Source organism: Panicum hallii, chromosome 2 (genome assembly GCF_002211085.1).
Source record: "Panicum hallii strain FIL2 chromosome 2, PHallii_v3.1, whole genome shotgun sequence".
NCBI classification, from domain to species: domain Eukaryota; kingdom Viridiplantae; phylum Streptophyta; class Magnoliopsida; order Poales; family Poaceae; genus Panicum; species Panicum hallii.
Window position 1 is genome coordinate 52,817,892 of NC_038043.1, and position 26,686 is coordinate 52,844,577.

Sequence of the window (26,686 nt, forward strand, 5' to 3'; positions counted from 1 at the left end):
TTTTGCAGTCCAGTTCCGATCAAAACCGAAAGCAGCCCACAGTTGGCTCAGCTAGATCAAATTGCCGTTTTTAAACGGAAAAAATCATTTTTACCTCCCTAAAATTTGTAACGAATCCGTATTTTCTCTCTAGATAATAAAATTATCCGTCTGGACTCCTCGAACTCGCAATACCGGACATGTGATCTCTCTGACTGGTTTCTCACAATTGTTTTCCTCCTTTTCTTTTATATTTATTTTGGCAGAATTTTTGAAAAATCATAATAAATTATAAAAAATATAAAATAGAAAATGTAATTTTGTTGAACTCCACATGAGTGTATGCATTGAACATATAATACGATATGATATAATTTAGTAAAAATGTTTTGTTGTACTTTTAGATATATACTTTTCTGTAATTAATTCATAGCTACAGTTTTCGTGATCCAATTATGGTAAAATTTTTATAGTGGGCTAATCATTATGTTATTGAGCGTTAATAAAAATTTTATGCTTATTGGATCATGTATGCTTGATCAACTAAATTCCAAGCTATATCAGAGACTCTTCGGTTGCTCTAGCATATATGATTCTTTTAGTTGCTCTAGCATACTAAATTAATTATAGAAAACTATATATCTAAAAGTATAATAAAATATTTTTACTAAATTATATCATATAATATATCACTGCATAGAACTATTCATGTAAAGCCCAAAAAAATTGTATTTTCCATTTTATAATTTTTTTATTTACTATTATGTTTCAAAGATTCAGCCAAAATAAATATATAAAAAGAGAAAAAACACTCAAAGAAACAAGGTAGGGAGGTCATATATCCGGTATCGCAAGTTTGAGGAGTTCAAACGGATGATTTTATTATCTAGAGAGGAAACATGGATTCGTTTCAAAGTTCAGGAGGTAAAAAAGATTTTTTCCTTTTCAAACCGAAGAAAATAAACAGGAATGCATCTCTGTCCAGGCCTAGGTCTCGGAGGGCCTTGCTAACGCTGGCTTGGACCACAAACCAGCCAGCCCGCCCAGCCCCGAGGCCTAATAACAACCTTGGAGCCTAGTTGGGCTGGGCTACCGAATCCACGATCCAATAACTCCACCTTTTTCCGCATAACACGGGGGTACACGGGGTCGTCACGATCCGCCCGCGAGAAGCGGATCTCGCGGAGCTGTCGTGTCCGCCGGGAGGGCGACCTCCCACAGTGATCGGACAGTGCAAGCTGCGCCTCGTCCCGGCAGCATGCTGCCTGCGCCCGCGTCTTTTCCGCTGCCCACATTCCCCAACGCCACGCCCACGCCCGGACCGGTGGTGGTCGCCCTCGCGCTGGGGCTCCCCCTCTCGTCCTCCAAGCTTGTCCTCTTCTTTCCACCAGCTTGCTTTTGGTCGCTCCAACGCCGCTACGTGCTAAAGCCATGGGGGAAAGGGAAGGGACGAGAGGTAGCGCTGTGCTTCCGCTGCTAGTAGAGGACTAGTTTACTGCCACTGAGGGAAGGGAACACGCTGCTGTGGAGCAGGTGAGTTCTTTTTGGCCGGGGTCACCAGGCCACAGGTGAAAACGGCCGCCCGCTGGTCTCTCTGTCCGCCGGTGAGTGAGTGCCCAGGCTTGAGGTTTCTTCTTCCCAGTTCATGCTTCTGTTTGTTGGTGCCCACTATCCATCGGTGATTTACTCCTCCGTTGGGCTTGTGCTCCTGCCTGCTGGTGATTCTCGATTACGCGTTCAAAGGTTTGTTGTTATCTCACGTTGTGGGGTTGGGAATTACATGCTGCGCCTTGCTGGTCCGCGTTCTTGATCTGCTGCTACCTCGGATTTCAGGTCGGAACAAGCGTGCATCCCCGGTGCGGGTTATCGTCTGCGAAGATGGGATTTTGATGGATCCGTTCCACGGTTGCTTCAATCTTCGGAGGAATCTGGCGTCCTGAATCCAAGCGCAGAAATTTTAACCTCCTGGCAAAAAAGCGCGGTTGCGCACATCGTGTTCGTCGGAAAGCCGCACCGAGGGAGTTGCCACTTGCAACCGTCGCAGCGGTAACGATGAGAGATTTTGCATCTTGCCTGAGCCATGGCGCCGTCCAAGTTGCGCAATCCTCTTCTTCAGGTGGGCAGAACATGGTGCAGTGCGCCTACCTGGCCCGCCTGCGCGGCAAGACGTGCAGGGTCACCGTCACCTGGAGCAAGGTTGCCATGGGGCAGGCTCTCGCCATCGCCATCCACGACTACTCGAACCGTTGCCTCTGCAAGACAGAGGTGAAGCCCTGGCTGTTCTCCAAGATGAAGGGTTCCAAGGTCATGGAATTGGACGGTGGCAACGTGGAGGTCATCTGGGACCTGTCATCTGCCAAGTTCGCGGCTGGGCCAGAACCCGTTGAAGGCTTCCATGTAGCTCTGGTCCATGATCTTGAAGCTGTCCTTGTTCTTGGCGACCTGCGGAAGGAGGAGCACCAGGTTTTGTCGGATGCTTCACATTCTGATGCAGTCATGATAGCCAGAAAGGAGCATATTTATGCAAAGAAGGTGTATTCAGCAAAAGCTCGGTTTGTGGACATTGGTCAGCTTCATCACATCTCCATAGAGTGCGACACGGCAGGGGTGAGGGATCCAAGCCTAGAAATTAAGATTGACAAGAAGAAAGTGTTGCAGGTGAAGAGGCTAGCATGGAGGTTCAGAGGGAACCAGACAATTTATGTTGATGGACTTCCAGTGGAAGTGCTCTGGGATGTGCATGACTGGCTGTTTACTTCATCAAGTGGATGTGCCGTGTTTTTGTTTCAGTCTGGCCAATCCATGGAAAAGTTCTTGTTGAGAACATGCTCGCAGAATGGAAAGGAGGCTCGAACACATCGTTTGGGTTTCACATTGATACTAAATGCATGGAAGACTGAGTAGGCACTAGGCAGAAACATGATTTCAGGTTTCTTTAACAACTCTACTCTGAATGATGAATATTAACTGTAGGAATCTAGGGTCTAGCAAGTCTAACAAAACCCTATATGCAAGAATTTTGTGCTCCTTACATATGTTGTCCTGGCGGTTGTTGGCAAACTGAGATTTTGGATACGCATACGATCTTTAATATTTTAAGAGGTTTTTAGATAGGATATGGGATTCTAGTGCTCAAGTTGTCTAATATCATGTCACTCACCTTTAAACCTTTTGTAAAGGTCCATGATAGAATACCAAAAATGGTGTCCACACTTCTTTTGTATTCGCAACTGTTACGTCTCACATGTTTAAAGTGAGGCTCAGGACATATTGCATACAGTTGAGCAATCTGCCATCGTATGGTCATTATCTTCTTTCTTATCTATTCCATTATCTCGTTTTTGCTGAATCGTAATGGTGGCAACCACTTTTTTCATTTCACAAGTGTGCAACGCTGAACATGATGCATTTTCCCTCCCAGTGTGTTGCACATTAACGGATAAACATCATACTGACTTTGACAAAGTTGAAAGTCAGATGTCAGAAACCAGCAAATAATGGGGATAGAATAGTATGAGCAGAAATGCAGGGTCTAGCAAGTCTTAACAATACTCTGTATAAGGATGTCAGTTCCTCGCTTGAATTGTCATAGCGGTTGTTGACAGGTTGAGATTTAATATCCATGCGATTTTTTATATATGTCAGATGAGGTATGTAGATAGGATGGAGAACTCAAGTGCCCAGATTTTGTATTATCCTGCTTTCGCTTTTACATCTTTTGATGAAAAAAGTCTAAGATAATACCAGAAATGGCAACTGCACTTCTGCAGTCCCTTGCAATTTTTAGGACCTGCATGTTTACAACGAGGGTAGGTTCAGGTAGCATTTAGTCAGGAAAAACCTGCCACTACATTTTGTACCGGGTTTTCAGCATTGTGGAAGATAATGCTGATTATCTTTTCCTATTCCATCATTTTCTTTTTTGCCAAAGCACTATGATGGTGATCAGTTTGTTTCATTTCCTAAGCATTATTCCATCTTCTGAGCTAACCCTCACAACTACGCTGTAAACCGGTTAAATGGTCTTTTCTATTCAGTCAACACTGGGGCTTGGCCCTAAAACTCTAAAAAAAAAAAGGTTTGCGCCTGTGATCATGCTGCACTTTACCTCCCAATGTGTTGGACATTGTTGGATAAACACCACAGCACCTGTACCTGAAGGCTACAAAAACAACGAATTTGATGTGCTGTTGTGTCAAGCACCGCAAATGCAACCACGGTTGCTCTATGCACCTACAATCTACCAGATGATACAATACAAAAACCGGCTTTGCCCTGACTGCTACAATGTTGCAAAATCAGTGGTCAAAACCGTAACTTCCCGTGACAACCCTCACCAGCTGCTAATTCCGCATGCTAATCACGCACCAAATTACATGCAAACAACCTCTAGCACACAAAACTTAAATTACACGACAGTTGAATCCCACGAGTGTGCCGCAGCAATCGTTTTCGCTAACCACATTTTCTAGAGCCCTCGTTGGTTGCTAATACTCCTAGCATCACTAGTAGCACGGAGGAGCTCATCTGCCCAAGCAAAGAATATCCCAGGCGAGGGGGCAGCAGTGTAGGGCCAGAGATTGACTTGGCATTCCACTGACCCCTCGTCCCCTCCTCCCAAGGGGTCCATGAGATCGATCTCCAGATCGTCTCGTCGGTCCGTTCATCGAGCTTCTCCTCCTGCTAGAGTAGACGGCGAAAGCGAGGAGGCAACCACTGGACTAGAAGCAGGGGCCCGCTGGTCGGTCTCCACCTCCTCTCCGGTTAGGGCATCCCAAAGTGGAGGTAATGAGTTTCATCCATGTATGCACGGTTACTAACTTTTGATAAAATCTTAGAATTAAAGGCGATGAGAACCTATGAAATACTAGCAAATATAAAATAATGTATTGTGGAGTGAATTTTATCTACGGTTTCATTTGTATTTTGTTGATGTAGCACTCTTGAAAATAACAAAATGAAACTGGCGCACACATTCAAGATGAAATTCCCGAGCACGCCGACGGATCAGGAGTCCGGAACTGGCAGCCGGGACTACACCACACGTGCCGACAGGAACGCCTGTTGCAGTTGCAGAAGCAGAAGCAGATCACGTAGCTCATGTTGACGACTTGAATTTGCTCAGCGGAGAAACGTTTACGACCAAGTGATCCCTCGTCGGAATAAAGAGGCGGCAATCGGTCGCCCGGCTGGCCGGCGAATTGGATTTTGTTGCCGGTGACGCGGTAGGAGGCCAGGGGGCCGCCGCCATGAAAGATTTACAATGACCTAACCACACGCACGCTGAGAGTCTTCTCCTTCCCGTTTGCGTCCGCGAGGAGCCTTTTTTTTTTCGCCTCTCGAGCGGAGCGCGACGCGGCGCTGAACGAAAGGCTCCCCCGCGCGCGCGTCCCCCAGGCTTGTTTATTCGTGCGGGCGCTGGGGGAGATTTGGACGGACAGCGACGCCGTACCGAGAGTTTTAAAGCCCTCTCCCGGCGGTGAATAATAAGACGCGAGGGAGCGTGATGGCGCGGTGGGGAGGAGCAGAACAGTTGCGGTGAAGCAGGAGGACTTCTTCACCCGGCCGGCCGAGCTCCAAGCAGCTCCCTCCTCGCCGGCTAGTGTTCATCATCAGCTGCTTCTGGTTGATCGGCCGGCCATGGCGTGGCTGCAGTCCCTCTTCTCGCCGCTCAAGAAGCTCTGGGTCCGCATGCATTCCGCGCAGCACAAGAGTACGTGTGCCAGCCTCCCCTGCTTCTGTGTTCTACTGTCCGTGTTCTGAATTCTGATCGCCACGCTGCGACTTTTGTTAGTTCATGCCCTCGCAATCGTCTCTGATTTGTGAATTGTGACTGGTTCGCAGAGAGGGGCATCTACATCCTGTACGAGGACGTCAAGTCGTGCCCCTGCGAGGACGTGCAGATCCTCTGGTCCATCCTCGTCGAGTCCCACCCGCCGGCAGCGCCACCGCTGCGCCTCAAGCACTGATCGATCCGGCCGCCCTCCCCGTCCCGTCCGTCGAGCACGGCGCAGTAACGTACCGACGGCGGCCGCGGTGAAGAGAGCAGGTGGCGACTGGCCCGACCGACAGCAGGAAACTGCGCTGTCGGTGTACATAGAGATGACGAGTGGTGGTAGCTCACCTTCTTCAACCGTGATAGCTAGGATCGCTTCCAAGGAAACATCAAAAAGAAAAAAACAAGAAGATTGCTTCCCTTTGAGCCATGGAAATGGTGTGCATAGGCGATGACGACTGAGCTCCTCCTCCCCGCCGTTCCTCCGCAGGTGTCCCTCGCCGACACTGCCGAGCAAACTTCCTTTTCCTTTCTTTCTCCTTTGCTTTTCTTTTCGGAAAAGGGACGCCACGCCACGGTTGGTGGTGATCACTGATCAGGGTCAATGCCCGCCGCGCGCGCGCGCCAGTAGCTTGTAAATACAAAAAAGGCAAGACGAGAAAAGGAAAAAAAAAGGAAAAGGAAAGACACGTGTATAGTATACATATACTACTGGCGATGAATGATGAGAGATTGAAAAAGAAAAGCGCGGGTTGCAGGCAAACTGGCGTCGTGTGGCTCGCGCGCATTGGCACTGGCACGGGCGACGGTGGTTGACCACCGGGGAGGCACACGTGTGGGCGGGCGCCCGGGTGTGCGCACGGCCGGCATGGTTAATGCGGGGACGAGGAGGGATCAGAGATCCGTCCGGTGGCGGGTGGCTTTCGCCGGCGCCATCGCATTCGCATCGTTCGTTGGTCGACGTCGGGGTGGTTGGGCCGGAGCCGCCTCCCGCAGGCCGCAGGTCTCTGCTTGGTTCGGTCGCCGCCGCTTCGCCGTCGCGTGACGGGCCCGCCGCGGCGAGGAGCCGACAGGAGGAACAGGACGCGGCCTCGCCTCGGTGCAGCCCCCGCTGATCAGCTCGCCGGTAGCAACGTGCCACCGGCGAGCCGGACCGAGGGGTTGCATTGGGAACCTGCAGATGGTTCAATGGTGGTGGACACAAAAACCACGTGCAGCCGTGCACTCGACCTCACGTCACGTGCCCACCCGAAGTCAAGAACGAACACCTGCGCTATTGTTTTTTTTTCCAAGCCCGCTTCTGCAACTAGATCATAAGGCCCAATAGATCTTTCGGCCCATGACTAAATACCCAGCAGCGCGCTCGGGCGGCGGTCGGGCGGTGCTCGCCGACCCGCGCGACGCCTACCTGGACGGCCGCTTCCACCCGCCCCGGTGGATCATGCTCAACAAGGCCCTCGCCGCCACCGCTTCCTCAACGTTTCCACCGACAAGGCCCGGAGCTCGACGAGCACACGTTGCCCGCACTCACCCCCGAGGGCCTCCTCCTGCTGGTCCACGAAGCAACCCTGGTCGTCCGCCTGCTCAACCCTCTCACGCGCCAGCTCACCGACCTCCCGCCACTCGCCGCGCTCCTGCCTGCAAGCTAGGCGCTACGAGTCGGCACGGAGCCTTCAAGTGTACGGCGTCGGCCTCGTCGCCGATGCCTCCGCGGTGGCAGTCTGTTTCTATTCTCCCATTGTGCTCGCTGTCGCTAAGCCCGGCGACGAGAGCTGGACCATAGTCAACGACGAGTACATGAATTCGACTTCGACCTTGCCTTTTGCGGGGCGTTTCTTGAGCCACCTGCTGGGGCGCGCGTCATGTTGTTGAACATCACTTCAGACCAGCAACCGCCACGGCTGCTGCTGATCGCTGAGTTCAGCGAGTCATTTTATTTCTCCCAGATGATGCACAGCCTCCACCTGGTGGACAATGGCGGCGAGCTGCTGCTGGTGCACCGGACGCTATGCCACGACAGCAACTACTTCAGGAAGTAGGATGTCTACAGAGTGGATCTGGAAGCTGGGCTCCTGATCCCGGCCAAGAGCTTCAATGGGCGCGCTTTGTTCATGGGCATGAACCGCACTCCGCACAATCTCTGTATCAGCAGGGGTCTTTCCTTGTGTCACTGCTGATACCATCTACCTAGCATTCGAATGTGATAGGCAAATTGTGGGGTACAATATTGCAGATGGAAGCAGAGAACCTTGCGAATGTGGTCCGGTACCTGATGGGTGGGTATGCCCGGATAGCATTGTCGATTGTCTGTGCAACTGCATCCAGGACATCTGCAGGCGACTTGCTTGAGCAATCAGTAAAACGACATTTCTAACAGGACTCGATGACTTCGATTTGGTAGCAATCACTAGTCCAACAATAATAATGTAGAGGCTGGAATATTTTGTTTCTATAAAAAAATGGAGATCACTCCAGTATGACAAAAGAACTCGAGCAAAATTAATGCGGTGTCGTTGCTGATACGGAGACGGATTAGGTTGCGGTTCCAAACTCGGCGATCAGCGTAGAGATCGGGTTAATAGTACCGTCCAGGCGTCGACGCATCTCAAACCCTAGTCTACTTTTACTGCAAAAGGCGCCCTATCACCAATCCTTCCACGCAAAAAGAGTAGTCGATCATCGTCCGTACCCGGCGCCGTCTTTGAAGTCGGCGCCATTGGATCGAATGGCGAAGCACACAAGATCCCCGTTCGTGGAGTCTGGCCCATCTCGCGGTGCCAAGGCCAAGCGGGCGGGCGTCGCCGCCAAGCCGGCACCATCCGCTCTTGCAATCTCTTCATCATCCTGGCCAGCGAAGCCCGCACGCGGGGCCCGCCGCCGGCGTCACGTCCCGACGAGGCGCTGCTGGGCCGACCTGACGTACGGGCTGGCGGGGGTCATCGCCGAGCTCGCGCTCACCAACGACGTGACGGACTACGTGAGCTTCCGCGCCGTGTGCCGCGGGTGGCGGCGGGGCACGCCGAGGACGCCCGGGGGTGCCTGGACCGCCGCTTCCACCCGCGCCGGTGGATCATGCTCCGTGAGGCCGCGCCGCCCGGCCCTGCTGGCCGCCACCGGCACCGCTTCCTCAACGTCTCCACCGGGCAGCGCGTCCAGACGGAGCTCCCGGGGCACGACGGCCACCACCAATTCGGAGCCACCGCGGAGGGCCTCCTCGCCCTGCTCGACGAGTCGACCTACGCGGTCCGCCTGCTGAACCCGCTCACGAGGCAGCTCGCCGAGCTCCCGCGACTGCCCGCGGAGATGGGCATAACAATCTCCAACCATGGTCTCGATTCTCCCGCTACGGTCGTAGGCATCGGTCTCGCCGACGACTCCACGGTGGCGCTCTGTCTCCGCAGCCTGCTCCTCGTCGCCAGGCCTGGGGACGGCTGCTGGACGGCGGCGAGGTCGGCAGCGGCGGCGGCACGCACTTCCACTCGGCCATGTCGTTCTCAGGCCGCTTCTACTGCGCAACCAGCAGGGCCGTCATGGCGCTGGACGCTAGGGCAGCGGCTGACAACGAGCCGCCACGGCTGGAGGTGGTCGCCGGGATAACCTTCGCGGTGTCCCTGATGTCGTTCATGGACACCTTGCAGCTTCTGGAGAGCGACGGGGAGCTGCTGCTGCTCCGCTGCTGGATAGCGCCGTCGGGGACGAACTACGACAACTGGGTGAGGAAGTGCGGGATCTACCGGGTGGATCTCGGCGCGCGCAAAGTTGCGCCCGTCCGCGGCCTCCGCGGTCGCGGCGTCTTCGCCGGCAGGCTGGGCGCGCTATCCATCCCCACCGGCGTGTTCCCGTCGGTCCGCCCGAACACCGTCTACCTGGACTCCGACCTCTGGGGGCATGTTCAGAAGGGAGCTGTCGTCGCGTACAAATCCCCATGACAGAAGGATGGCTGAACGTGTCATGAAAAGGGGTGGTGGATGGGCCGGCGCGGGACCGTGTGGTGTTGGTGAATATCTGCTCTGGTATGTTCTCTGGCAATACGCAAGATGGAAGAAATCTGAACAGGACAAACCCGATGCATTTGCTATCCACCATGGAAGAAATCGGGATAAATTATTAGTCGTTTTAATTTTTTAGTATATATATATATTTATATCTAGGTATATAGTAGAGTCTATAAATTTTAAAAAGCTAAAATAATTTGTAATTTGGACGGAGAGAGTACGTACATTTACAATATGCTTGACCAAATTCTTTTCTTTGTTAATAGTTGCTTACTATATTCCTCGTCATAATGTTTGTTTTCTTTACGAGATTATTACCTAGCTACGACATTACTGATTTCATACACGCTGGGTGTGTCAATATTAAATCTTGATACTACGAAGACTACCGCTGCACACAAATAGAGCTAGAAGTCCAAAACAAGCATAGTATAAATAAAACGTATCTTGGATTTAAGATGCCTTTATCGTGCTTCTTTGTTTCTTTCTACACCGACCACCATGGCCCCATCTTCTGCTGAACTACTCTCGCATGCGCGCGTTCTCACCCTTCTCTGTAGTTCTCTCGCGTCCCATTTACTCCTGTATATATAGACGCGAGCTCAACTTGTGGCGTCTTCTTCCTCCTCCCCGCGGGGCATCGATTCACAGCTCCAGAAAGTGAGAAAACCAACCGCGGGCCGGGGACGAGTACGTCGAGGAGGCCGGGAGAGGCAGCGTAATGGAGGCAGAAGCGGCGACGGAGGCCGTGAAGAAGCCAGCTGCAGCGAAGATCATCAGCAAGGCGCTGACGTCGTCGTCGTGGGCGTTCGAGACGGCGATGCTGCCGCTGAGCATGATTCTGGTGCAGGTGCTCACGATGGTGACGCTGCTCATCTGCAAGCTGGCCCTCAACTCCGGCATGCGCCCCTTCGTCTTCCTCGTCTACCGCAACCTCATCGCCGCGGCCGCCGTCGCGCCCCTTGCCCTCATCTTCGAAAGGTGCGTACGCCACTTCCTTTTACTGCGTACGTGCTTGAATTGTTCTGTCTCCTCGCCGTTGCTTCAATGCTTTCTCTTCCAATACTGTAGGTGATCGATCAATGATTGCGTACGTGGTTAACCTTACAGAGTTGTGTAGTCCAATTCTCAGAATATGCAACCAATATGTGTATCAATTCTCATTTAGACATCGAAAGAAAACTCATTTACATGAACAAGTTAATATTTCAAAAAGCGAACAAGTTGTTTTCTTATGAAGGTTTCAGACCTTGCCTATGCCTTGAAGAACGTTCTTGATGATTTTTCTTATGTTTATTTCCTTTCATCATTTCAGCCTCTGCTCTCTTCCTGCACCCATGAGGCCATATGTAAAAGTTTATTCGTTCAAAAGATGACATGGTATTGCATAACTTCAGGCCACCGAAAAATATATATACCCAGTATCTGATAGCACACATGGTATTGCACTTTGGTTAGACAGTTACAGTTCGTGATTGTGAGATAAGAAATTTTTTTGGCAATTGAAAATTCGCAATGATCTTTCTCTATTCTTCCGTCGTTTTCTCTTTGAGCAAGACATCACAGTCATCATAGGCTGGTGACGAGCAAGAATCAGGGTACGATGGATACCGTGATATGCTTACATCAGAGTAGATCGCTACCGTAGAAAGGTTCATTGCATTTCTGTACTACTGAAGCACAGCATCGATCCAGTAGTTACTGTTGTTCTTGCATGCGCAGTTGGCTCATATCGGACTATAATTTGATCTGAGGTTGTCTGATCCACAATCCAAGGGACAACAACAGATACGTATGTACTAGCTACTGACTGTCTGACTCGCAAATCTAATCAAGTTGCAACTTGCTGCAAACCTCCATACTGTATTACTGTTCACTTCTCCAACTGCCTGCTGATTCGACGAGACCGGAAAAACTCGGAGCAATTTTGTCAGCGTTTTTGTCTTTCCAGAGTATGCTAGTATGGCTCGCTAACAACTCCCTGAAGAAATACAATAGATGATCCGTGATCGACAACCTGGAACTGCCAAGCAGTAGTAGGAGGTAGAAGAAGAAGAAATGGTCATCAGCAAAGTTTCTCGAGTTGCAGAGACCGGAAACTCTCCCTTTTCTAAAAAAAAGCAAAGTTTCTCGAAAAAAGAAGAACAAATGGTGATGTAAATGTATCTCTGTCAAAGTGTCATCAGCATCTCATCTCAGAGGTGCAGAAACGCCCATCTCGCGTGCTGGAGGGAGCCATCAGATCAAATATCCTTACACAAAAGCGACAGTCAATCGTTCCCCAACTCTGTTTGGACAGTAGCACATCCGGAATTAATAACACTCAATGCGTTTTCCCAGGTCGTAATGTAAACTCCAATGGTACCACAAGTTCAATACATTGACTAAATAGTTTCGTTCTACTTCCTCCATTTAAAATTATAGATCATTTTGATTTTCTAGATATATAACATAAATTATATATCTAGATGTAAATGTATAATAATTTTTTAACGTAAAAATAGCAGAAGATTTGGGGAAGATCATCTAAAAAGGTCTGTCTGCGAGTGAGCTAACCATCCATAAAAGAATCTAAGACACATAGGGTCTGTTTGGATCACTAAACTAAAATTTAGCTAGCTAAAATTTTAAAGCTAAACTTTAGCCAGCTAAAAGTTCGCCCAGCTAAATTTTAGCTAGAGTGTTTGGATCATCCAATTAATAGACCTAACTAAAATTTAGCTGGACTTTTAGCTGGACCGTTTGAATCCTAGCAGCTAAATTTATTAAAATTTAGTTGGTGGATCCAAACATACCCATAATAAAGCTCCTACAATAAGACACTGATTTGTATTAGTACAGAAGAGAGCTAAGGCCTAGACCAAACTAAATCTCTTTTTAAATTGATGTTTCTTGACTTCTCTATATAAAAATATTGATATCTAATTTCTTTCTCAAATGACTTTTTCCCCCTTAAAGTTTAACATGAGTTTATGTTGAATTAATAATAGACTTTGCTTTCCTTGATATAGCTATTATTTGTAGCATCATTTCACTTTAGTCAGCTAGATTGCTGGAAACTTTGTAATAAAAACAGGTTGTCTGCACTTGCAGAGGCTGGAGATGGCCCCTTTCTAAAGAAATGAGTTTATGTTGAAGAAAAATAATTGGAATATGTTCCTGTCATTTCTTTAAAACCCTGAACTTCTCTTTGATTGGCATGACAGTGGTTTCTTTTCTCCAAAATTGATAAATCTCATACATACATGTTTGTCAATATTGTGTTTAAAATTCTCTTGAAGCATACACAATCTTAAACTTTGGAATTTCTATTGCCATCTTTGTGTTTTTGCAGGGAAATGTTGAAACAGGTGAGCTTGGTTATATGGGGTTGGATTTCCGTTAATGCTGCACTCGGGTGAGCACTATATATCTCACTTTGTCAACCTCTTATTTAGTCATACTTTGTTATCACAATTTTGACCTCTAATTGATCATATATACTTTGCCGTATCCCTCTGTGAGGGGGGGGGGGGATGTCTCATGTAGAATCGTCCTGGCAATGGGGCTGTACTACCACGGCCTGCGTGCCACCAGCGCCGCGTACTCAGTCAACTTCCTCAACCTGATCCCCATTATCACCTTCATCATCGCCATCATGCTCCGGTATTTGATCCAAGCTTGAAACCACGCGCTGCTATTCCCATTCACAGATGCGACTGTAACTGACATGATTTGCACGAGCGACTACTTGTTCCAGGGCCGAGAAGCTGATGCTCACAAAGTGGCCTGGCAGGATGAAGCTCTTGGGCACAGTGATGTGCGTCTGCGGGGCGATGGTCGCTAGCCTGTTCAAAGGCCGGCGGCTGCACCTCTGGGCTACCCGCCTACTGAGATCCCATGCGACGGCAACAAGCCCCGCAGGCCTTCACCACGGCATGGTCGCCGGCACACTGTTCCTATGCGGCAGCTGCCTGAGCTATGCCCTGTGGTTCATCGTGCAGGTGTGTGCTAGCTCGGCCTTGAAACCTAATTGAAGCCAGCTCTTGATCAGCTCGAGCTAAACACCAGCTCAGTCTGAAGACGTGCTTCCTGTGGAATCATGTGTGTATATATGAATACTCTCGATGTGTATGTCCTCGATCACTTGCAGGCTAGGCTTGCGAAGGTATTCCCATCCAAGTACTTGGTGACAACGCTGACGTGCCTGCTGGGAAGCCTGCAGTGTTTTGTGGTCGGCATCTCGCTCGGCCACAGCAGAGCTGAATGGAAGCTCAAGTGGGACCTGCAGCTTCTGACCGTCGTCTACTCGGTGCTGTGATTAGCCAGAACCCCGTGCCAGTTGCTGATCTGTCCACCCTAATCTCGCGGTGTTCCATGTCAGCAGGGGGTGTTCAACACGGGCGTCACATACGTGCTCATCTCCTGGGTGATCAGCCGCCGCGGGCCGATCTACCCCTCCATGTTCAGCCCGCTGCTGCTGATCATAACCACCGCCATGGACTCGCTGCTGCTTGGCACCAACATCTACCTGGGGAGGTGAGCTTGATCATGATCTGAGCTTGGCACTTCAGCGCCTGAACAGATGCAGATGCAGCAACTGACTATGATGACTTGATAATGCTATGTGCAGCGTTCTAGGGACAATGCTCATTTTTGTGGGCCTATACGCGTTCTTGTGGGGTAAAGGGAAGGAGCTGCAGCTCGCTGATGTCGCCGCGGCGCAGAAGCCAGCTGCCGGTAGTGAGGAGGAAGCGCAGGAGCATGGCGGCGATGACATGGCCTAGCCTTGGTGCCTTTCTAGCTAGCAATCGTGGGAGTGCAGACCTGTCGGCGCCCCCACGATGAACGTATTGTCAACGGTGATCGCACAACTGTTGTTGTCCTCGATGCATCTGCAACTGCAAGAAATAGAATCATACCATGTCATGTGATAGCCTGTTTTTGTTTTCTCTCGAGCTCACTTGACCTCTTCTCCAGGAGATAGTGTATGTGTTGGAAAAAGTAGATATTTCAGTTTTAAATTAATCCGAAGATAAATCATGACCACGATGGAAATTGTGTACAGAAAACATATAGATTTAAACATGCTCATAACATGATAGAAGATGAAATATTGCAGCAGCAATATTAACCCTAACCAGATCATACTCGATATGAAAAACATAGTTAGGGACGAAAAGTCGTACGTGTTTTGCGTGACTGGAATAACCAGACAAAGATGCCGACGGCGATGATCAGCACCTCCGCGCGCTTGACGACGCCGAGTCGCGCCCCACTGACGAGGAGGTAGACGAGCCGTGGCGACGAGGATGCAGAGCCGATGTGGAAGCGTTCGAGCAGTCGCGCAGAGCGCTTCCCAAAAACCTTATTCGCCCTCTCCCGGTGCAGGATCGCTGAGGACGAGGTTCCGGAGACCTGCTCTCCCGATCGCCGGTGCACGCCGACGAACGGGATGAAGTAGCGTACGCGGAGGCGCAACAGGCAGGTTGAGGCGTATTGTGCGTTGTAGGTTTTCTCTACGTTATATATTTCTCTGTGCCGGCACCCGCGCGTATTTATCAGGAGAACTGCTAGGGTTTTGGCGTCCCAAAACCTAGTCGGTTACGAGTCCCAAAAATCCGCGCGTGAAATCCGTAACAGATTCAAAGTGGCAAAAGGAAGGAAGCCGCCGGGCTTTCTACAGCCTTTACTCGAGACTGGAAAGCCGATTCATAGGAAACAATCGGCTCTTTTGCCCGAGTCTGAAGAGTCGATCATGGGAACGATCGGCTCTTTTACAGCCGTAGCAGTTCGCCCGAGTCCGAAGAACAATCGGCTCTTTCGCACGCCCGAGACCGGAGAGAGCCAATCGGCTCTTTACCGGATCGGCAAAAGGAAGCCGCACGCCCGCAAGGGTTGGACCCGGATTTGACGGACCATTCACGCGCACGTCGCGTGCGCGCGCCCTTCGCCCGAGCCCGAGCCCGAGCCCGGCCCGGCGAGGCGAGGCGAGCGAGCGCGCGCGTGTGTTCTTCCTTCTTCCTCTCACCCACACTTGCAAGAGCATGAAGAGCATCCAACTATTTAAGTTAGGTTCCCTCCACCTCCACTAGCAAGGTGGGACTAACTTGTTGCCATGCACCTATGCACTAATGGGCCTTTGAGATTTTTACAGGAATTATTTGGATTTACATGGGCTAGGCCCAAATATTCCAACAATCCCCCACCAGATCTCAAAGTCTCATTATGATTTTTCCTCAACCCACTGTTGTTTGATATACCAGTGTTTCAATGGAGACTGTTAAGTTGAACTTCCATCTAGAACAGCAAGCTACACTCATTCACAACTTGAACAATGGACTAAGCCTTGAATTGCAAGTTTTGTGCAAATGAGTTTCACTTACAGTCAAGCTGATACTTGACCTCCAGTAGGCTACTTCGCGGTTGGAGCATATCGGTCGTACTCCCTGGTCTCTTCATGAGCTTAATAGAGATCACCTGAATCTCACAGACTGCGACCGTCCAACAGTCGGGCTCACATAGGTGTATTCTTTCAAGAACGTTCTGCAGGATAACGTCTTTGCTAATTAAAGCCAACAGAATATATTAAGGCCAACGCCAACCTGCCATGCAGTAATCGAGAGTATTGCATCCTTCTCGAGTGAGTATAAAATTTTACTCTCATGCTAACCTCTAGCTTGTTCTTCCCAGATCCTAATTCACGGGATCTCCGATCACATAGGTTGGGTTACCACTAGGGAATAGCTTATACAGGTCTCAGACCCATCTCCTTGGATGCATTGTCTATCACATTACGTGACAGCCCCTTGGTAAACGGATCAGCCAGATTTTTCTCAGTGTGGACATAGCCCACAGTGATAACTCCGGAGTTTCTCATTTTCCTGACTGATTTCAACCGTCTCTTGATATGTCTTGAAGACTTCGTATTGTCCTTTGAACTGTCTACCTTGACAATCACAGTTTGATTATCACAGTTCATCATTATTGCCGGCAATGGTTTCTCGACAATAGGTAAGTCCATCAAGAGCTCACGAAGCCAATCGGCTTCCACTGTAGCTGTATCTAGTGCTGTGAGTTCTGCCTCCATAGTAGATCTCGTCAGGATCGTCTGTTTGCATGATCTCCATGAAACAGCAGCACCGCCAAGAGTGAAGACGTATCCACTAGTGGCATACAGCTCATCTAGATCCGATATCCAATTAGCATCACTGTATCCTTCCAGTACTGCAGGAAAACCGGAATAGTGAATCCCGTATTCCGTAGTACCCACCAGGTAGTGCATTACGCGCTCAAGCGCACGCCAATGATCATCTCCCGGATTACTAGTAAACCGGCTCAACTTGCTAACAGCAAAAGAGATGTCAGGCCTCGTTGCACTCGCAAGATACATGAGTGAGCCAATTATCTGTGAATATCTCAATTGGTCTCTGCCAATTCTTTTGTTCTTTCGAAGGATCAGGCTCGAATCATAGGGAGTTGGACTAGATTTGCTATCCTTATAGCCAAACCGATTCAACATTTTCTTCACATAATGGGATTGTGAAAGAGTAATCCCATTCTCCCCCTTGATCAGCTTGATGTTGAGAATAACATCAGCTTCACCAAGATCTTTCATATCAAAGTTCTGACACAAGAAAATCTTGACCTCGTTGATTACATCAAGACTAGTGCCAAAGATCAGTATGTCATCGACATACAGACACAATATAACTCCTTGACCCCCACCATAGCGGTAATACACACATCGATCAGCCTCATTGACACTAAAGCCTGCTGATATGAGTGTCGAGTTGAATTTCTCATGCCATTGCTTAGGTGCTTGCTTCAGGCCATACAAAGATTTATACAGCTTGCACACCTTGTTCTCATGACCCTCTACTACAAACCCATCAGGCTGTGTCATGTAGATTTCCTCTTCCAGCTCTCCATTTAGGAAAGCTGTCTTAACATCCATCTGATGGATGAGAAGACCATGCGAGGCAGCCAGGGAGAGTAGAACACGAATAGTGGTCAATCTCGCAACAGGTGAGTAAGTATCAAAGAAATCTTCGCCTTCTTTCTGGGTGTAACCCTTAGCCACAAGACGAGCCTTGTACTTATCAATAGTACCATCAGGCTTAAGTTTCCTTTTGAACACCCACTTGCAACCCACAGGTTTGCAACCGTACGGTCTTTCGACCAGCTCCCAAGTTCCATTGGAGAGAATGGAGTCCATCTCGCTACGGACAGCTTCTTTCCAATCATCCGCATCAGGAGATGAGAATGCCTCAGAAATTGTTTTGGGAGAATCATCTATGAGATATACAGTGAAATCATCACCAAAAGACTTCACAGTCTTTTGTCTCTTGCTCCTCCTAGGAGCATCACTGTGAATCTCCTCATGATTTGATTCAAGTGTGTGTTCATCATGCTCAGAAAAATCAACAGATTCAGGAGTTGTATTCACTGTTTTATTTAGAGGTAATGAACATATAGCATGCGTGGCTTTCATAGGAAAAATATTCTCAAAGAAAGTTGCATCACGAGACTCAAGCAGAGAATTTACAAGCATATCAGGCACCTCAGATTTAACTACTAGAAATCTATAAGCAACGCTATGATGTGCATAACCCAAAAAGACACAATCCACAGTTTTAGGTCCCAACTTGCGCTTCTTGTTGATTGGCACATTCACCTTGGCCAAACAACCCCAAGTGCGCAAGTAAGAGAGTGAAGGTCTTCTCCCAATCCACTCCTCGTAAGGAGTCTTTTCCTTATTCTTCATGGGAACTCTATTCAGGACATGACATGCAGTCAATACTGCCTCCCCCCACCATGCCTTAGATAATCCAGCGGTGTCTAACATGGCATTAACCAAGTCAGACAACGTGCGATTCTTCCTTTCGGCAACCCCGTTTGATTCGGGTGAATAGGGAGGCGTCCTCTCGTGAATAATGCCATGTTCCTCACAGAATAAGTCAAAATCATTAGAGAAATATTCACCTCCTCGATCGGACCTAAGTCGTTTAATCTTTTTCTCAAGTTGGGTTTCTACTTCAGCCTTATAGATTTTAAAGCAGTTAAGAGCCTCATCTTTCGTTTTCAGCAAGTACACAAAGCAAAATCTAGTTGCATCGTCAATCAAGGTCATGAAATATCTTTTTCCACCTTCTGTTAACACGCCATTCATCTCACAGATATCTGAATGGACGAGTTCTAGAGGTGCCAAATATCTCTCCTCTGCTACCTTGTGAGGTTTTCGAGGTTGCTTAGACTGCACGCAACTATGGCACTTAGAACCTTTAACTATGGAAAAATTCGGAATTAAACTCATGGTGGAAAGTCGAAACATAGAGCCAAAATTCAGATGACATAAACGCGAGTGCCAAACAGATGCATCGCTCTCATTAATTCCATCTGAAATAAAGTTCACAGACTTATTGCAGTAATCTGAGACTGAAAAGCGGAACAGACCTCCGCACTCATAGCCTTTACCGATAAATTGTCCACACTTAGACACGACAAATTTATTGGACTCAATCACTACTTTAAAACCATCCCTACACAAAAGGGATCCACTAACTAGATTCTTGCCGATAGTAGGGACATGCTGCACGTTCTTCAGCTGCACGATCTTTCCCGAAGTAAGTTTCAGATCGACCGTGCCAACACCATGAACAGTAGCATGCGACCCATTGCCCATCATCACGGTAGAATCCCGAGCGGTCTGGTAAGAAGAAAACAAGGTAGCATCAGAACACACATGAACATTTGCACCAGTATCAAGCCACCAACTAGTAGATTGAAACACTGAAAAAACCGAAGGTATAGAATTATACCCACTGGTTTCCACTCCAGCCATGGTGACCGTGTTCACAGTCTTCTGCTCAGGTGAAGGCTTTCTTCCTTTGCGGTGTGGGCACTTCTTTGCCCAATGATCAGTAGATCCACACACAAAACAGCCTTGACCTTCCTTAAATTTCTTCTTCTTGAAAGTAGTTGTAGGCTGCGGCTTGGTCTTCTTTCCCTTGCCCTTGCCTTTGCCATGAGACTTTTGCACCATGTTGACACTGGTCTGGCCCTCAGCAGCCTTAGATCGCCCATCCTTGGCCCGAGCTTTCTCCTCAACATCAAGAGATGCTATCAGATCAGATACTGATATCTCCATCCTCTTGTGTTTGAGTGTAGTGGCAAAATCCCTCCAGGAAGGAGGCAACTTGGCAATGATGCCACCAGCCACAAACTTGTCGGGTAGGTTGATCTTGAGATGCTCAAGCTTTTTGGCCATGCACTGTATCTCATGAGCCTGCACGACTACAGATTTCCCATCGGTCATCTTGTAGTCATGGTACTGCTCCATGATGTACAGCTCAGCGCCAGCATCTGTGCCGCCATAATCGGCTTCCAGGGCGTCCCACAACTTTTTAGCGTCTGTGTGATGTAGGTACACATCCTGTAGACGATCTACAAGTGTACCGATCACAGCGCCCACAAAAAGTGTGTTGGCCTCGGTAAAGGCCTTCTCCTGATCAGGGGTAAGAATCCCCTCAGGTTTGCCCTTAGACACCCACAGCACGTTCATGGCGGAGAGCCACAGAATCACTCTCGTTTGCCATCTTTTGAAGTGCTCGCCAGAGAACTTCTCGGGCCTCAGATCATCAACAAATCCAGCCATGAAACTGAAATTCCTATAATAAGGTTTTTGGATTGTTGGAAAAAGTAGATATTTCAGTTTTAAATTAATCCGAAGATAAATCATGACCACGATGGAAATTGTGTACAGAAAACATATAGATTTAAACATGCTCATAACATGATAGAAGATGAAATATTGCAGCAGCAATATTAACCCTAACCAGATCATACTCGATATGAAAAACATAGTTAGGGACGAAAAGTCGTACGTGTTTTGCGTGACTGGAATAACCAGACAAAGATGCCGACGGCGATGATCAGCACCTCCGCGCGCTTGACGACGCCGAGTCGCGCCCCACTGACGAGGAGGTAGACGAGCCGTGGCGACGAGGATGCAGAGCCGATGTGGAAACGTTCGAGCAGTCGCGCAGAGCGCTTCCCAAAAACCTTATTCGCCCTCTCCCGGTGCAGGATCGCTGAGGACGAGGTTCCGGAGACCTGCTCTCCCGATCGCCGGTGCACGCCGACGAACGGGATGAAGTAGCGTACGCGGAGGCGCAACAGGCAGGTTGAGGCGTATTGTGCGTTGTAGGTTTTCTCTACGTTATATATTTCTCTGTGCCGGCACCCGCGCGTATTTATCAGGAGAACTGCTAGGGTTTTGGCGTCCCAAAACCTAGTCGGTTACGAGTCCCAAAAATCCGCGCGTGAAATCCGTAACAGATTCAAAGTGGCAAAAGGAAGGAAGCCGCCGGGCTTTCTACAGCCTTTACTCGAGACTGGAAAGCCGATTCATAGGAAACAATCGGCTCTTTTGCCCGAGTCTGAAGAGTCGATCATGGGAACGATCGGCTCTTTTACAGCCGTTCGCCCGAGTCCGAAGAACAATCGGCTCTTTCGCACGCCCGAGACCGGAGAGAGCCAATCGGCTCTTTACCGGATCGGCAAAAGGAAGCCGCACGCCCGCAAGGGTTGGACCCGGATTTGACGGACCATTCACGCGCACGTCGCGTGCGCGCGCCCTTCGCCCGAGCCCGGCCCGGCCCGGCCCGGCGAGGCGAGGCGAGCGAGCGCGCGCGTGTGTTCTTCCTTCTTCCTCTCACCCACACTTGCAAGAGCATGAAGAGCATCCAACTATTTAAGTTAGGTTCCCTCCACCTCCACTAGCAAGGTGGGACTAACTTGTTGCCATGCACCTATGCACTAATGGGCCTTTGAGATTTTTACAGGAATTATTTGGATTTACATGGGCTAGGCCCAAATATTCCAACAGTATGCACCTCGGGAGGACAGGGAAACAAAGTCGCCCAACCGTGCCCCTTTCTTATATGGCTCGTCTTTTTCAATCTTTGCAAGGGGTGCCGGGTTTATTTTAAGTCATATCACATCGAATATTTCGATACCAATTAAAAAGACTAAACATAAGTTAATTATAAAACTAACTACAGAAGCTTAGTTTTATTCATGAGACGAATCTATTAAGTCTAATTAATCCATGATTAGCACATGTTTATTGTAGCATAATATGGGTTAATCACGGACTAATTAGGTTTAATAGATTCGTCGTGAATAAGCTTAGGGTTTTGGAATTTATTTTGTCATTAATATATATTTAGTACTTCTAATTAGCATCAAACATCCGATGTGACAGGGCTTAAAATAAACCGTAGGAATCAAACCCCCTTAGCTCCGGCAAAAAAAAACAACCTAAAATGTAGCAGAATCCTTGCCGTTAAACTCTGTCAGCATCAGTTCAATTCGGTGACAACTGAACCCAACAACTGTTTCACACAGTTGAAACTCAGGATACTTGGGAACCTGAAGACAGGTAGTAGCAATTACTAGCAACATCGTTTCGTTCAACAGTCACCATCATCCACCCTCCATCTTTCTTTCCCACCCGTTTCTCCCCCGCCTTACTCCACGTCTCCTCGGCCCCTCCCGCGCTGCTCTGCTCACTCCCCCACCGACACTCCCCGCCTCCGCCGCCATGGACCGCGACCCGCCCGTCTCCGACGAGGACGACGACCTCGAGACGCTCGTCCCTCAGAACCACACCAAGCCGCCCTCCCCCACGCCCCGCTCCCGCTCGCCGCCCTCCTCCTTCGGCGTCGCCGCGCTCCACCCGGCGCTCCCCTCCGCCGCCGCCTCCCTCGCCCGCGCCCTCTGGTCCCGCCGCTACCTCGTGCTCTTCGTCTCCCTCCCGCTCCTCGCCCTCGTCCTCTTCCTCTCCCTCGGCGGCGCCTCCTCCCTCCGCCTGCCCGCCTCCATTCGCCTCCCCTCCGCCGGGCCCGCCGCCGACCCCGTCGCCTCCCGCATGCGCGAGGCCGAGCTGCGCGCGCTCTACCTCCTCCGCTCCCAGCGCTCCGGCCTCCTCAGCCTCTTCAACCGCACCGCCGCCCCCACCAACGGCTCCGCCTCCGCCCCCATCTCGCTCTCCGATCTCCAGGCCGCGCTTGAGAGCCAGATCAAGATCAACCGCGAGATCCAGGCGGCGCTCCTATCCGCCCACCGCTCCGGGGCTGGCAATGCGACAGAGGACGGACTGGATCTCGATCTCCCTGCCGCCGGGTGCAGGAGGAGGGAATTGCCGGCCGACCGGCGGACGATTGAGTGGAACCCCAAGAAGGACCGGTTCCTGTTGGCCATCTGCCTCTCCGGGCAAATGTCCAACCACTTGATTTGCTTGGAGAAGCACATGTTCATGGCGGCACTCCTTGGCCGGACCTTGGTGGTGCCCAGCCAGAAGGTGGATTACCAGTACGAACGGGTGCTTGATATCAACCACATTAATGATTGCATTGGGAGGAAGGTTGTGATCACCTATGAGGAGTTCGTGGAGAAGAGGAAGAAAGTGAGCATTGATCAGTTCATATGCTACATCGCGTCGCCTCCATGTTTCCTTGACGAGGACCATATTAAGAAGTTGAAGGGATTGGGGATTTCTCTGGGCAAGATTGAGGCAGCTTGGCCGGAGGATGCGAAGCTCAAGGAGCCAAAGAAGAGATACGTGGGGGATATTACACCAAAGTTCTCGACAGATGCTGAGGTCCTTGCCATTGGTGACATGTTCTATGCTGACATTGAGGATGAGTGGGTGAATCAGCCTGGTGGTCCGTTGGCTCACAAATGCAAGACTTTGATCCAGCCAAGCAGGCTCATAATGCTCACTGCTCAGCGCTTTGTCCAGACTTTCTTGGGGGGAAACTATATTGCTTTGCATTTTCGAAGACATGGATTCCTTAAGTTCTGGTAAGATATCCTTCTTGTTCATTCAATTACCTCCATCTTGTAATCAGTTAAACATTATATATTTATGGTATTTGTGAGCAAACATATTGGTAGGCATTGGTAGTAGCTGGTTTCATCCTTACATCTTGGGAATTCTAGGTTAGCCGATACCATATCCTATTTTAGTTATTCCATCATTGCCCTTGCCTTAGACAGTGCAATTGCATAAAACCATGCACTTATTTAGGCAAAGAATTATTGGAGTTGGTTCTAGATGCTTCACTTGGATCTAGGCAAAATTTTATACTGCAAGTCAATGCCTGTTTCACTTGAATCTAGGCAACATTTTATACTGCAAGAATGGTTGGAGTTGAACTCATTGACTAGGACTATTTTATGTTTTCTTGATGAAGCAATTTAATGAAGTCAAAAACTCTTGATGACAAATTAACCATTTCCATTGTTTGAAAGTTTACTACCATAGTACCATAGCATAGTTCTGTAGTTATCCTGGGTGGCGCTGAGTGATTGACTGATGGTATCTGCTCTAGCATTGGCTGTTATATTGAAATACTGTCCTTGCTAGTCTTGTAAGTTGACTTTTTCGTATGGATGATTCTACATATTCCTACTGCTGAAGTTGGTTCAGCAGTCATAGGACAATTTTCTTACATCACATCGCTCCACTGTAAAGTGTGGCAGTTAGGATTATTCATATTGCCATGATACCTGAACTAGTCACAGCATTTTGGTGCTTGCTAAATTTAACCTGTCATGCAGTCCTACGAATTCAAGAGACAAAAAAAAACCCTGCTATGTCGTGATTACTGAGTGGTGCTGTATTAAAATATTATAAAAATGTTTCAAGACCTCACTAGCATGATTGAAGCATCAAGTCACTTTAGCTTGTCAATAGTGAACAAAGCCCACAAGCAGCTCTGGCTTGGGTTGAAAATTCTCTCATATGGCTTGACTAAAAAGGATAACTAAGCCCAATGTTGGACTGGTTGCTGCACTTGGTATCATTCTTGAGCGTTGTTTGAACATAACTTTTTCTTGAGCAGTTCGTACTACTAGCTAACATCTTACGGTTCAAGGACAAGATAAATTTCTATAGCAGCTTAAGTTAAACACAACATTCATGAATTGCCGGAGATATTAGAATGTTTACATTTCTTGTTTTCAACCGTTTCTATTGGCGGCCAGAAAGTATTGCATAGCAAAGTATAACCACCTTTGCAAGTTCTTTAAGACCTTTCACTTACTGACTACTGAATTGAGCCCTCTTCTTTGGCTCATTGTTTCATCATATCTGACAAACAAAAGGCTGAGATGCACTTAGTACAGTTCTTCATTATCAAATGTTAAACTATTCTTATTTCTAGTTCTGTTGGATTTATTGCAATAGGGTTGATCACTGGTGTGAATCGAATAGGCTGTGACCTTTCTTCATCTGTTGGTCGATATACAGACCTATGATCTATGCTTTAAAGATTTCTCATATGTTGCAGTATTTGCAGTTGCTTGAGGTGACACAGATGTTAGATGCTTAAGTTCTGTGCTATACTTAGCTGTCTGTTCTATATGTTTACAACTGTATGAGACTAGTGTCTGGTACTTGAAACTACAAAAGAGAAAAAACTTGTTGGTATCTGGATGTTTTAATTGTTTGGACAGGACATTCAGCAGATACTGTAGGCAAATTGTATAGCAGTATTTCCAGTTCAAGTCTTCTTGGCTATACCACTCTTGTAAATAAACTTTATGCGTAACAGACTAATAATGTAAGAATAATGTGGTCTGTGCTTGTTTTTTTAGTTTCATCCTGCACAAAGTATCATTTTCATTTTGAGACAGTAACTCATATCTTGATCTTCCTGCAGTAATGTGAAGAAAGAGAGCTGCTTCTTCCCCATCCCTCAGGCAGCAGAGTGCATTCTACGAATCGTTGAGAAGGCTAATGCCCCAGTGATATATTTATCTACTGATGCTGCTGATAGCGAGACAAATCTTCTCCAATCCTTGGTTGTATTCAACGACAGGCAGGTCCCTCTTGTGAAAAGGCCAGAGCACCACAGTTCTGAGAAGTGGGATGCCTTGCTATACAGAAATCACATGGGCGGAGATAATCAGGTACACATATGAGCTCCCATCTAATTTTCTTTTGTTTTTTTTTTCATTCTGTTGTTTCTGGCATCAAGGGTGGCAGTTTTACTGAAGACCAAATCTGCATTTCTAATGCTTATTCAGGTTGAGGCAATGCTTGACAAGACAATCTGCGCACTATCAAACGTGTTCATTGGATCATCAGGCTCCACCTTCACGGAAGACATCTTCCGGCTACGTAGGGGCTGGGGTTCCGCGTCCCACTGTGACGAGTACCTCTGCCAGGGTGAGCTGCCCAACTACATCGCAGAGCAAGACTGAGAAAGCAAAACATCCTAGGAAAAAGATCGGTAGCCGCAGAAGGTTTTTTCCCCAAACCTCGTGTTGATATGCTGTGTAAATTGGCGTGTACATCTAGTGTGAGAGAGGCGTTGTGTGTATCGGTGCCTCCATTCGTTTCTTGGGTGTTCATTCTTACACGGTTAGGTAATAGGAAAGGAGCTTCAGGGTTTTTGCTGCACGTGCCACTGAAACGGTGCTGACGTGGCGCTCAAGGTAATTCTAATTGATCAATAAAAATACAATTGACGCTGTGCTAATTCTTGCTTTGGGAGATTTTTTTTTCTTGCTATCTTTCGCGTTGTGAAACTTGCGCGGCATCATGATGTTATACCAAAATGGTGAGATTGATATCCCAAATACATGAAACGATCCCGCCGCAGTTCGGATGGGCCTACCTGCGGGCCTTCGACAACGCAGAGCCCAGTGCTATGCGGGCTGAGGTCGCAGGCCCGAAACTATCCTAGAGAGGAAGGAAAGGCCAGCCCACGAGAGCAGAAATGTAGCTAGCCGGCGTGTTGAAAGTTCAGAACTGCCGCCATCTCCGCTCGCGCTGTAGTAGCGTGGTCCGTTCCGGGATCAGATTGCTATCAAGAACCTACAATTCAGGCATCGGTACGTACGAAACATCCGTAAACAAATGCCTCACCCCGTGACTCCGCGC

The 26,686-nt window shown here is 48.6% G+C and overlaps 3 protein-coding genes and 1 pseudogene across 3 annotated transcripts; all 4 read left to right on the forward strand.

The window, feature by feature from the left end:
• The first annotated feature begins 1,219 nt into the window (after window positions 1-1,219).
• On the forward strand, window positions 1,220-3,267 carry LOC112881830. The gene is made up of 2 exons (XM_025946713.1): window positions 1,220-1,722; window positions 1,813-3,267. Exon 2 carries the CDS (start codon window positions 2,032-2,034, stop codon window positions 2,881-2,883), a length of 852 nt encoding a protein of 283 aa, XP_025802498.1. The 5' UTR covers window positions 1,220-1,722; window positions 1,813-2,031; the 3' UTR covers window positions 2,884-3,267.
• Window positions 3,268-6,206: 2,939 nt separating this feature from the next.
• On the forward strand, window positions 6,207-8,104 carry LOC112881289 (annotated as a pseudogene).
• Window positions 8,105-10,471: 2,367 nt separating this feature from the next.
• LOC112881290 (WAT1-related protein At5g64700-like) lies at window positions 10,472-14,600 on the forward strand. The gene is made up of 7 exons (XM_025945965.1): window positions 10,472-10,731; window positions 13,085-13,147; window positions 13,279-13,395; window positions 13,490-13,733; window positions 13,883-14,041; window positions 14,117-14,268; window positions 14,363-14,600. The coding sequence occupies exons 1-7, from the start codon at window positions 10,472-10,474 to the stop codon at window positions 14,514-14,516; spliced, it is 1,149 nt and encodes a 382-aa protein (XP_025801750.1). The 3' UTR covers window positions 14,517-14,600.
• A 7,644-nt stretch (window positions 14,601-22,244) lies between these two features.
• Window positions 22,245-26,282, forward strand: LOC112879327 (O-fucosyltransferase 5-like). Its single transcript, XM_025943553.1, has 3 exons — window positions 22,245-23,598; window positions 25,461-25,710; window positions 25,828-26,282. Exons 1-3 carry the CDS (start codon window positions 22,337-22,339, stop codon window positions 26,002-26,004), a joined length of 1,689 nt encoding a protein of 562 aa, XP_025799338.1. The 5' UTR covers window positions 22,245-22,336; the 3' UTR covers window positions 26,005-26,282.
• The last annotated feature ends 404 nt before the right edge of the window (window positions 26,283-26,686 follow it).

Excerpts from the sequence above, each read along its gene's own strand:
- LOC112881830 (XM_025946713.1), top strand. The coding sequence starts at position 2,032 with ATGAGAGATTTTGCATCTTGCCTGAGCCATGGCGCCGTCCAAGTTGCG.
- LOC112881290 (XM_025945965.1), top strand. The coding sequence starts at position 10,472 with ATGGAGGCAGAAGCGGCGACGGAGGCCGTGAAGAAGCCAGCTGCAGCG. Across the intron at positions 13,396-13,489 it reads ATCATCGCCATCATGCTCCG|GGCCGAGAAGCTGATGCTCA; the intron begins GTATTTGATCCA and ends TACTTGTTCCAG. Across the intron at positions 13,734-13,882 it reads CCCTGTGGTTCATCGTGCAG|GCTAGGCTTGCGAAGGTATT; the intron begins GTGTGTGCTAGC and ends GATCACTTGCAG.
- LOC112879327 (XM_025943553.1), top strand. The coding sequence starts at position 22,337 with ATGGACCGCGACCCGCCCGTCTCCGACGAGGACGACGACCTCGAGACG. Across the intron at positions 23,599-25,460 it reads CATGGATTCCTTAAGTTCTG|TAATGTGAAGAAAGAGAGCT; the intron begins GTAAGATATCCT and ends ATCTTCCTGCAG. Across the intron at positions 25,711-25,827 it reads ACATGGGCGGAGATAATCAG|GTTGAGGCAATGCTTGACAA; the intron begins GTACACATATGA and ends ATGCTTATTCAG.